Source organism: Prunus dulcis, chromosome 6 (assembly GCF_902201215.1).
Source record: "Prunus dulcis chromosome 6, ALMONDv2, whole genome shotgun sequence".
Classification (NCBI taxonomy): domain Eukaryota; kingdom Viridiplantae; phylum Streptophyta; class Magnoliopsida; order Rosales; family Rosaceae; genus Prunus; species Prunus dulcis.
The window spans coordinates 24,471,321-24,481,638 of NC_047655.1; the positions used below are offsets into that span (position 1 = coordinate 24,471,321).

The window sequence follows — 10,318 nt, forward strand, 5'->3', positions numbered from 1 at the left end:
ATTTTTTTTTTTCTGGTCTAGAATTTGATTTTTGCTTAAAGAGGGGGAACTTCTATAACCAGGGGTGAGGAATTCAATCGAGCCGTCCGATGTTGAGAAGTTCCTTAACGGATGGCTACTAAGGATTCTCAATTTATAACATCTCACTGTAACTCCTCATTACGGTATCACTGTAAAAAAGGGAGATTTACTAAAATCTATCATAATACAATTTTGTTCTTGAAATCAATTAAAAAGTAATGGGCTTTGGAAAATGATGTGTAGACCCGGATGTTGATAAGTGAAAATTAAAAAACTTTGACTATTTTGTAATTTGTTGTGAATTCGATCAATTTTTCACTCAATTGTAAATGAGCGAGGAGGAGTGGCACACCATGGTCCATGGCACCTCCTACCAACCAACCACCTAACCTAACAAGCATAAGAATTTCCACTCCACGTCACCCCAAATTTTCCTACTAATTTTGAGGTGCCGGCACAATATACACCAATATTATTGCCCCTTTTTTTATGGCATTGAGTCATGTTACACTATAAAATTCTTTATCTACTAAAAATTATAATTGCAAAATAACTACACTAATTAATATAGATAACTATCAAGTTGATGCATGTACAGTTTAAAACTATTCACGTGTGAGTGATTCAATTTAGCATTGATTCATTCATGTACCACATTGTACCGTCCACTCGCATAAATGATTTATTGGATTAAGGAGATAATTAGTTTAATAAGAGGAGTGGAGCCCTAGGAGAGGGAACATCGAAGGCATCGAGTCCAAGTCACGTGCACAAGAGCCACACACTCACGTGCCTCGACGAAGAACCAAAGGGCCTATGGCTCTATGCCTTTGTCTTGCGAGTCTTGAATTTCCACACATGCAACGGCCAAACCGAAAAATGCTGGCTATTTATTTATATAAATTCTTGATATATAATAAAGGCTCAGCCAGGTCCCTCATCTGAGTCAACTCAGTACTAACTCGTAAAGTCATAAGAAGTATCGCCCAACACGCTCTTAAGAAAACCCCAAAACTGCGTCCCTCTCCTTGACGATCTCCACGAAGCTCCAGCTCCAGCCATTTCTCTCTGTCTCTCTCGCATTGTCCGATAATAACACTCACATCATCTCTCTCCGCCTCCATTCTCTATCAAAGCGCCTCTCAGATCCTTCTCTCTGCGTGATCTCAGCTCCTCCTCTCTCCACTACTTTCCGGTAAATTTTCCCCGAGAAAATTTCATCTCTTCCATTTCTCATTTCATTTCACTTGCTCTAGAAGAACGAATCTGTTCATTTCTGTACTGGAACACTGAAATTAGGTTTTTGTTTCGTGCATGTTCAATCTCTGATTTGCTTTGCTTTGGATTCTTCTTTTTCTGCTTGGTTACTAGGAAATGGAGGAAAGATTGGGATTTGGGAGGAGAAGTTTGGTTTTTTGCTTTTAGAATCATAGGAAATCAGCTCAAGTAGTTCGATTGCTTTAGCTTTTATTTGGATTTTTTTTGGCGGGGGGTGGGAGCTAATTAGAAGCTTAGTTTAGAAAATTGCTCTGATAATCTAATTGGTAATTTTTTCCAGATTCACAAGTTCTGGAGCTGTACTTGAGAATTAGAGATCTGATTGGCGAGGCTAGTGTATAATTTGGAGAGGTTTGGAGAATGGCTTCGATATCTCATTCTTCATTGGCGTTCACTGGAACAAGCTCTGCTTCCGATCTTTTTCGGAGTTCCAGTAATGGCGTCAGTGGAGTTCCTCTAAGAGCCCTAGGGAAGGTACGATTGGGCATGAGGAGGAACCTTGCTGTCGTCGCCAAGCTTAGGAAGGTGAAGAAGCACGAGTACCCTTGGCCTGAGGATCCCGATCCTAATGTTAAAGGAGGAGTGCTCACTCATCTCTCGCATTTCAAGCCGCTGAAAGAAAAGCCCAAGCCGGTTACTTTGCCATTTGAGAAGCCACTTGTTGATATCGAAAAGAAGATCATTGATGTAAACCTTCTGTGCTGATTTGAAGATGTATTGGATTATTTTAGAATTTGTCATGATTTTTGGCTTTAGTTTAACGAGATACTTATTGATCACAGGTGCGGAAGATGGCAAATGAAACTGGGCTGGACTTCAGTGATCAAATTATTTTGTTGGAGAATAAATACAACCAGGTTTGATGAATAAATGCCTGGCTTTTGTTGAGTTCGAAAATCAGTAACTAATGTACAGATTTTGGTACATAAATAAACTAGTTTCTGGTTCTGAAGTTCTCTGTTGATGTATATCTTTTGATTTCAGGCTTTAAAGGATTTATATACGAATCTGACTCCTATACAACGTGTGAATATTGCACGACATCCTAACAGGCCAACTTTCCTTGATCATGTCTTTAACATTACTGATAAGGTTTGATACTCATTACTTCACTTATGGATTTTTTGCATATTGTCTATCCTTAAATTTTTATTTTTATTTTTATTTTTTTGGGAAAAAATGAGTCAGTTAGTGGGTTTGCAAGTGCTGGAAATAATTGCATTGTAACTTTTTTCATTGTTTTTAACATGTACAGTTTGTAGAGCTTCATGGAGACCGGGCAGGGTATGACGATCCTGCTATTGTCACTGGTATAGGAACTATAGATGGTAGAAGATATATGTTCATGGGTCACCAGAAAGGTAGAAATACGAAGGAGAACATTCAGCGTAATTTCGGGATGCCTACTCCCCATGGGTATGCCAAATGAACTTGTGCATTATAGTAATAAGATATAAGATTATCTTTTGTGTCCAACTTAATATGCCTTGCAGAACTTAATATTGGACACTTATATTCATGCAGTTATCGGAAGGCTATGCGCATGATGTACTATGCAGATCACCATGGGTTCCCCATTGTTACTTTCATTGATACCCCGGGTGCATATGCAGACCTTAAATCCGAGGAACTGGGCCAAGTATGTGATAGCTTTACTTTAAATTTCACATGAATCTCTTTTAGATTTTCTGCTGGGTCACCTAATTTGTTTGCGTTTCACACATCCAGGGTGAAGCCATAGCTCACAACTTGCGGACTATGTTTGGCCTGAAGGTACCAATTGTCTCTATTGTCATTGGGGAAGGTGGCTCTGGTGGTGCCCTTGCCATTGGCTGTGCTAATAAGTTATTAATGCTTGAAAATGCAGTTTTCTATGTTGCCAGGTAATTTGGGTTTTGCTTTTCTCTGATTGCATCTCTTAGGGAAGTTGTAAAATGGAAATTTGCTTGTTCCTTTCTTCATTTTTGAGTGACAAGATGATTCTCAAGTGGTGGTGTACTAGATATAGTTGGCTTTGCAAAATTCAACTCTAAAGGGGTCAATTGCCTGGAAGGACTGTAGGCCATATATCTGGATTAATCCCATTTTTTCTGGTCATTAGTTCCGCAATATTGAGTCTTATATTTAAGTAGATTAATGCCAGGCTTGTTTCTCTTTTTATGTTACATGTAAGCATCAAATTAACTTATTGTTTCTCTCTGGGATTTGTCTCTGTTCCTGTTGTATTCAGTCCAGAAGCATGTGCAGCAATCTTGTGGAAGAGTGCCAAAGCTTCTCCAAAGGTTTATACGACATTCTATTGCTCATCTTTAATTGGTTTGTTGATTATAGCCATTGAAAGCTTCATGATCTCTGCAGGCAGCTGAAAAGCTGAAGATTACTGCAACTGAGTTGTGCAAGCTGCAAATTGCAGATGGCATCATCCCTGTATGTATCGCAATCCTTTTGTTTCGGCTTTCTTTCTTTCTATCTTTTTATTTGTTTTTTTTATAAGCATTCAGTTATTAGGAAGAACATGGGAGCTTGATAACACTGTTATTTCAAAAACTTCTGCAGCACCGTATGGGGTGGGTTTTGTAATATTTCTTATTCAAACTCATCACTGTCATTGGAAACATTGATATGTCAGAAGTGGTCATTGTTTTCTATGAAAAAAGTTCTTGTTTTAATGTGTAATATTCCTTTGTTTCTTCATCCAAACTCATCACTGTCTTTGGAAACATTGATATGTCAGAAGGGGTCATTGTTTTCTATGAATTATTTTTTTGTTTTAATGTGGTATAAAAATAAATTTTTTTTATTTATTCTTACCTTTAACCGGAACCACATGCAGATCCATTTACTCAAATTTAATGTTTTTTCCTTTACTTCCTAGCTCACCCATGATATACCAAGAAAGATGGTTGTCTGATTTATGAAAAATTTTCTTGTAGTCATTACTCAGTTTTGCTGATGTGGCATCTAAAATTGCAATTTTTTTTTCTGACCTTTAACAGGAGCCGCTTGGTGGCGCACATGCAGATCCCTCATGGACCTCTCAACAGATAAAAAATGCAATTAACAAAGAAATGGATGTAAGTGCCTTTTCTTCTACAAAAACTAAATTTACAGTATCCTTTCCTAATTTATGTCTCTTGTTTTGTTCAGGAGCTTCACAAATTGGACACAGAAGCACTGTTAAAGCATCGCATGATGAAGTTCCGGAACATTGGTGGGTTTCAAGAAGGAATTCCTATAGATCCAAAGAAGAAAAAGAACATGAAGAAGAAAGATGAGCCCATTAATGTAAAGACTCCAGTTTTGGATTTGGAAGGTGAGGTTGAAAAGGTGAAACAACAAATTTTGAAAGCCAAAGAATCCTCTAATGAACCTCCAATGTTGCCTCTGACTGAGACGATAGAAAAACTGAGAAAGGAAGTGGATACTGAATTTTCAGAGGCAGTTAAAGCCCTAGGCTTGAAAGACAGGTTTGCAACATTGCGTGAGGAATTTTCAAAAGTAAATGCACAGAACCAACTCTTGCATCCAGCTCTAAAAGAAAAGCTTGAAAAACTCAGGGAGGAATTTAACCAGGGGTTGGCCTCAGCTCCTAATTATGAAGACCTAAAATATAAACTTGACATGTTGAAGGAATTATCAAAAGCATATGACCTTGCAGAGAAGAACAAGAAGGCTGCAAAACTGAAGCAGGAAGTTAACAAGAAATTCAGTGATATCATGGATCGTGAAGATGTTAAGGAGAAAGTTGAGGCACTTAAGGCTGAGGTTGAAAATTCTGGGGTGTCTAACTTTAATGATTTGGATGATAACCTGAAGGGGAAAATTGTGGAATTAAGGAAAGAATTAGAGTTTGAATTTATTGATGTTCTCAAGTCCTTGGGTTTGGATGTTGAGTTAAAATCAAAGCCAGTTGAGCAGACTTTGCCGTCAGAAGTTAAAACCAAGATAGAAGAATTGAACGAAGAAATTAATGACAGGATTGAAAATGTTATCAATTCATCCGACCTGAAGGACAAGATTGAGCTGCTGAAGTTGGAGGTTGCCAAGGCAGGGAAGACACCTGATATAGCAGCCAAAAACAAAATTGTGGCCTTGGAGCAACAAATCAGACAAAGCATAGCAGCAGCTGTGGAATCTTCAAATTTAAAAGAGAAGCATGAGAAGCTGAAGGCCGAGGTTTCCAAGACCATTGAATCTTCTGGAGGATTGGATGGAAGTTTGAAGACGGAAAATCCAAATGAAGATTCTTTCTCTTTTGATGAGTCTAGAGTAGTGGGTGCAAATCGCACCTTCGGTTAATGTGAGTTAATCCTATCCTAGATTATAATGATTGTCCTCTCCCTCCCTATCTCCTCCTTTCTTTAATGAGAGTGGCACACTACATTTTCCCTTTTGCTTGTCGTTTGGTAGTTTGCCTGTCTGAATTATGAAAGAACAAAATTTAATGGTAAAATGCATGACCACAACTGAGTGGATTATATTGTAAAATCAGTTTTTCAGTTGTAGTTCTGCATGTTCTTTATTGGGTCAGCATTTCGATTTAAACTCATTAGCTTATGCTTTTCTGCAGTACCTCTTTTACTCTGCCCTTTGCGGATATGGTGCTGGAGAGATGATTGTTCAAAACAGATAGAAGTGATTGTCAAAAAATGGACAAATAGGGAAACCCAAAGCTGTTGCTACTGCCTGTTAGCATCCTTTGACATCTTGCGGTAGCGTACAAGTTTTGCATCTACGAAGAACAAGGAGGAGACACATTTTAGCTCCATCATTTACTGCTTGAACTTTTTAATATATCTAGGTATCTATAATTTATTTGATTTTACTTTATTTTTTGGTTGAGTGCATTTTTCTTTTTATATATAGACTCCCAACAATTTCAGTTGCTCTTTTTATAGATTCGGATCACTTTGTATAGCTTGTGTGGGGATGCAAATAAATTGTTTTCAATACTTATTTCCTCTTAACCCCCGTTGTTTTATCATTAAGGCAATACGATGAGTTGCAAAGGCCTCAGTCAGTACTGATCAGATTATTTGGCCCCTTTTTTACATGCCGAGTAGAATTTGCTCCCGATTAAAAAAGAGAGGAGATTTCTACTTTTTGTTGTTTCGGCTCTGCACAAGAATTTTGCCACGCGATTTGTGCTTATGCTGCCGGCCATAGCGAAATTGATGACTATTCTTGAGACTTTGATCTGGTTTCGAAGCATGCTTGCAGTGTTTTTAGATTCTTGCCGAACATTGCTTATAAGAACCAGCTTTGTTTTACTGAGGAACCAGTTGGCCTGTCCGCAGCTTTGGCATTAATGGGTAAAATTGCTTGATCGTGAATAATCTGAACTTAAAAGTTAAAACCCATCATACCCCATTTTTACTGTTGACTTTTTAGCATTATTCTTTAGAAACAAAAAGGCAGCTGAAGATACGAAATCACACCCCTCCTGTCAGAGACATCTTGCAAATGGAACCACATTTGTAAACACCCTCTTCAAGCAAAAACCATGTAGTAACCCAAAAGGAGCCTAACTTTGCCCTTTAACCAACCGACAAACTTTACCATGTTCATAGTTTGGTCCCCCTAAATCTTCTTCATGGGAAAATCAATGAAGTGATGTTAGTATTAAGCATCCGTGCCCAAAAAGCATAATTCAACACTCACAAGGTCCACAACATCAAAAGTTTAATTATGTCTGAAATGTTTTATTTTTTATTTTTTATTTTTTATACAAGCGATATTTGTAGAGAGTATTCAAACACAGGAGTAACTACTCGTACTCACTTGAACTAAACCCCTTGCAAAATGCTTTAATTAAACATGGGTACCAAAAATAACAACAATAATAACCAGAAACAAAATGTATGCTCCTACTTCAATCCTTTCAATACAAGAAGGGGATGACAGCTTTTCTGCCCCTGGGATAATCCTCCCCAAATTTCTCCAAATACCACTTATGGTTCGCACGTGCCCTGGGCACCAAGTTGGCACACGTGTAGAGGAAAAACCCTAGCCCAGCCCAAGACCACGTCATCACTGCCCATCCCAACCACTCCACTATCTCCCCATAGTAGTTTGGGCAGCTCACCAACTCAAACCATCCCCCTTTTGGCACCTTGTACCCCTTCCCCTCTTTCTTCAATCCCACCAAGACCCTATCAGACCAGATATTCACAGCCATGCCATAACCAAACACCACCAACCCAACACAGAATCTCCACCAAAACCACCCATCAGCCTCATAATCTTTGTACTGAGAAACCCATCTGGCCTGCAAGTAGGCATTCAACAGATTGAACCCAAATGCCATGAGCGCCACGCTCACCGGAAAACCACCTGATGTTTTGGGATTGGTGGTATTCCGGCAGAGGCGGAGCGGGTAGAGGAAGGTGCGGTGGAAGTAGTGGAAGAGAAAGGGTACGATGAGAAAAAGGGCTTTTGGGTTGGAAGAGTGGAGGCCGGAGGGGAAGAGGAGGATGGTGAGCCAAAGAGTTGGGCTTTCCATGAGGAACCAGGCCAAGGGAGGGGACATGGTGGGGCCCCAACCTGGGCGGCGGTGCTTGCCATAGGGGGCCTGGAGGAACCTGAGGGAGATGTAGGTTGGGGGTGCTATGAGGTAGAGGCTGAGGAGGCAGTTGTGGAAGAAGTTCTGATCTGAGGCCATATCAGAGGAGATAGTGTGAAAGTGTTTGATGAAATGACAAAATTTATGAATGATAAATTTTTTTTTTTTTTGTTTGGGAAAAGGCAAATTGGGTTGGTTAAGATCGGATTTTGTGCTAATTTTGAGGTTAATTTTTGTCGTTCATTTGGTGTACACATTGTGATTATCAAACAATAATGATTTTCCTAAGTACACCAAATCAAACTAATTGGTTGTGGCCCTTCTTGTGGGTCTGCTTACCTTTTTTGGGTTTTGGGCTCAAACCCAATATGGTGGAGTTGTGTAAACATGGGTCCAGACAGTCAAAGAGGTCCATCACTTTGTGAAAATAGTTTATAACTAACAAACTCTCGATTTAATGGCACTTTTCTTCTCTCTATTGAAAGAGGTCTGAAGTTCGAATCTCTCCTCCTCTCGATAATTAAAAAAGAACATTTTTTAGTTTATAAGTTTTGTTGTCATTTGAGTCCAAGTTCCAACCCCCACCGGCCTTCCTTTAACAAGAGTATAATATATTGACATTAAAGTGATGCAGATGTTACATACTTCATATTTGTTTTCTTCCTTTGATAGTGCCCTATAGATATATCTTTTCATTTTTCATTTTTAATAGACACGCCTTTAGATATATCTTTATGAAGTATGCTTATTTCATGATTATTATTATAGTTTCTGAACCCCAAAGCAAACATGATTGCTATCCGTTATAAATAAAATTTGATTCTTCCATAACTACTATAAACTATTTCTTCCACTGTTCTGTAACCACTTTTTCTTTTCTTTTCTTTTCCAGACCTCTGTCACAGTGTCTTATCAGGCCATATCAGAATTCAAATGTGCATTTTGGTTCAACAGTTGCCCAGTTTAGCAATACAGTAGTAGTACCCGAAAATTATTAGGGTCTTTGATCCATCTATGGCCATTTTCAGCCATGGATATAAATACTGGTGTGAGACTTCTGAAGTGACAACACAATGTGACAACCGATGCACAACTTTCTCATCTTTGGATACTGATGGACAATTTCAGCCGAATCTTGAATGGTGAAGGGCATCTTATTCAGTACGTTTCAACATCAAATTATCAGGACACTCTCTGGTGAAATCTCCTATCCAAAAACCATCAAATGTGTATTCATGTGCACACCACTTTGTAATCTCTTTCCACAATGACCCTTATTTTAGTTACAAGCTCCTTATAATTATACTTAACTTTCTCCACGTATAACAGTTAACTTGAAGTCAATATCCTTTTCATTTGTATCTTCGACAAACTTCCTTATTCAATATAAAAACATTGTGATTGTTCAAATTTAGCCGGCAATTGAGGTTTGGAATATGTTAGCGTTAGTCGCTCACTATATTCATCGATAGTTGAGATAGCATGATGTACTCACCCCCGAATAATCCTAGCATAACTCATTTAAGATTGTGATTGGATTAAATTGTATGTTAACATGGTGATGAAGATTAGGCAAATGACAAGGGCACCTTCTTCTTTATATCATTTGACAGAGGATAATAAAGCATAAAGGGGTATATATGAGTAAGTCTGGGAATTGAAAATGACAGAGGAAGGATCAAACTGGCCAGGTACCTTATGGGACATGAACAAAAACTTGATTCCACGTGGCAGATTGTAGTTGGAGAGAATTGTCCAGGACTAACTGGATGGAGGAGTAGGAGGAGGATCTTTGCTCTTCAAGGCTTCTCCAATTCAACTAGTAGTAGACCACTAGACCACTTTATGGGATCTTCTTTTGGAGCTTTAGGTACGTTTTCTTTTGTCGTTTTCCAACTTTGCCAATGCTAGGCACACAACCCCCTCACCTCCTTTTGTTTGTTTTAATTCAATTTCCACATCGCTTTTTACTGTGAGCCTTGTGACCCTTTTCTCCAGCTCCTCCTCTTTCCCCAACACCTCACCTTCTTTTGCAAGTTTACAACTTTTATTTTTATTTATTTTTCCAAATTAGATGGAATCTATGATGGTTGGTGGGTTCAAATGTTCAAGGATCCACTATTAATTATAAGCATTGCAAATGATTAATCAAGGGTCCAGTACCTCCACCCAGAACTAGTTTGATTTGGAAAAAAATAGAAGTGGCAAAAAATCTATCCACGAATAGAAATATTTTTTATTTTTTTTGTTCAAAGGTAGAAAGAAGGAGTGGGATTTACTCACACACACTAGTGTCTAGAGATTTCGAACTTGAGACCACCGCTTAGGTCAAACATACTTTTCAACTATGGTATGACCCATTGGCCACAATTAAAAATTTATTACGTCTGATATACTTATCTATTTTTTTCATTTCTCAAATTAAATTTAGACTTTCGTTATATTTAAACCTCATCA

The 10,318-nt window shown here is 38.4% G+C and overlaps 2 protein-coding genes across 2 annotated transcripts; one reads left to right on the plus strand and one right to left on the minus strand.

The window, feature by feature from the left end:
• Positions 1-864: 864 nt before the first annotated feature.
• LOC117630991 (acetyl-coenzyme A carboxylase carboxyl transferase subunit alpha, chloroplastic) lies at positions 865-6,315 on the plus strand. Its single transcript, XM_034363888.1, has 12 exons — positions 865-1,216; positions 1,580-1,986; positions 2,082-2,156; positions 2,284-2,391; positions 2,555-2,715; positions 2,824-2,938; positions 3,028-3,182; positions 3,530-3,581; positions 3,658-3,726; positions 4,296-4,373; positions 4,447-5,599; positions 5,870-6,315. The coding sequence occupies exons 2-11, from the start codon at positions 1,660-1,662 to the stop codon at positions 5,596-5,598; spliced, it is 2,292 nt and encodes a 763-aa protein (XP_034219779.1). The 5' UTR covers positions 865-1,216; positions 1,580-1,659; the 3' UTR covers position 5,599; positions 5,870-6,315.
• Positions 6,316-7,083: 768 nt separating this feature from the next.
• On the minus strand, positions 7,084-8,091 carry LOC117631875 (steroid 5-alpha-reductase DET2). Its single transcript, XM_034365199.1, has one exon. The coding sequence runs from the start codon at positions 7,958-7,960 to the stop codon at positions 7,181-7,183; it is 780 nt and encodes a 259-aa protein (XP_034221090.1). The 5' UTR covers positions 7,961-8,091; the 3' UTR covers positions 7,084-7,180.
• Between the last annotated feature and the right edge of the window lie 2,227 nt (positions 8,092-10,318).

Coding starts and splice junctions, on each gene's coding strand:
- LOC117631875 (XM_034365199.1), bottom strand. CDS start 7,960: ATGGCCTCAGATCAGAACTTCTTCCACAACTGCCTCCTCAGCCTCTAC.
- LOC117630991 (XM_034363888.1), top strand. CDS start 1,660: ATGGCTTCGATATCTCATTCTTCATTGGCGTTCACTGGAACAAGCTCT. Junction 2,939..3,027: donor AATCCGAGGAACTGGGCCAA/GTATGTGATAGC, acceptor TCACACATCCAG/GGTGAAGCCATAGCTCACAA. Junction 3,727..4,295: donor TTGCAGATGGCATCATCCCT/GTATGTATCGCA, acceptor GACCTTTAACAG/GAGCCGCTTGGTGGCGCACA.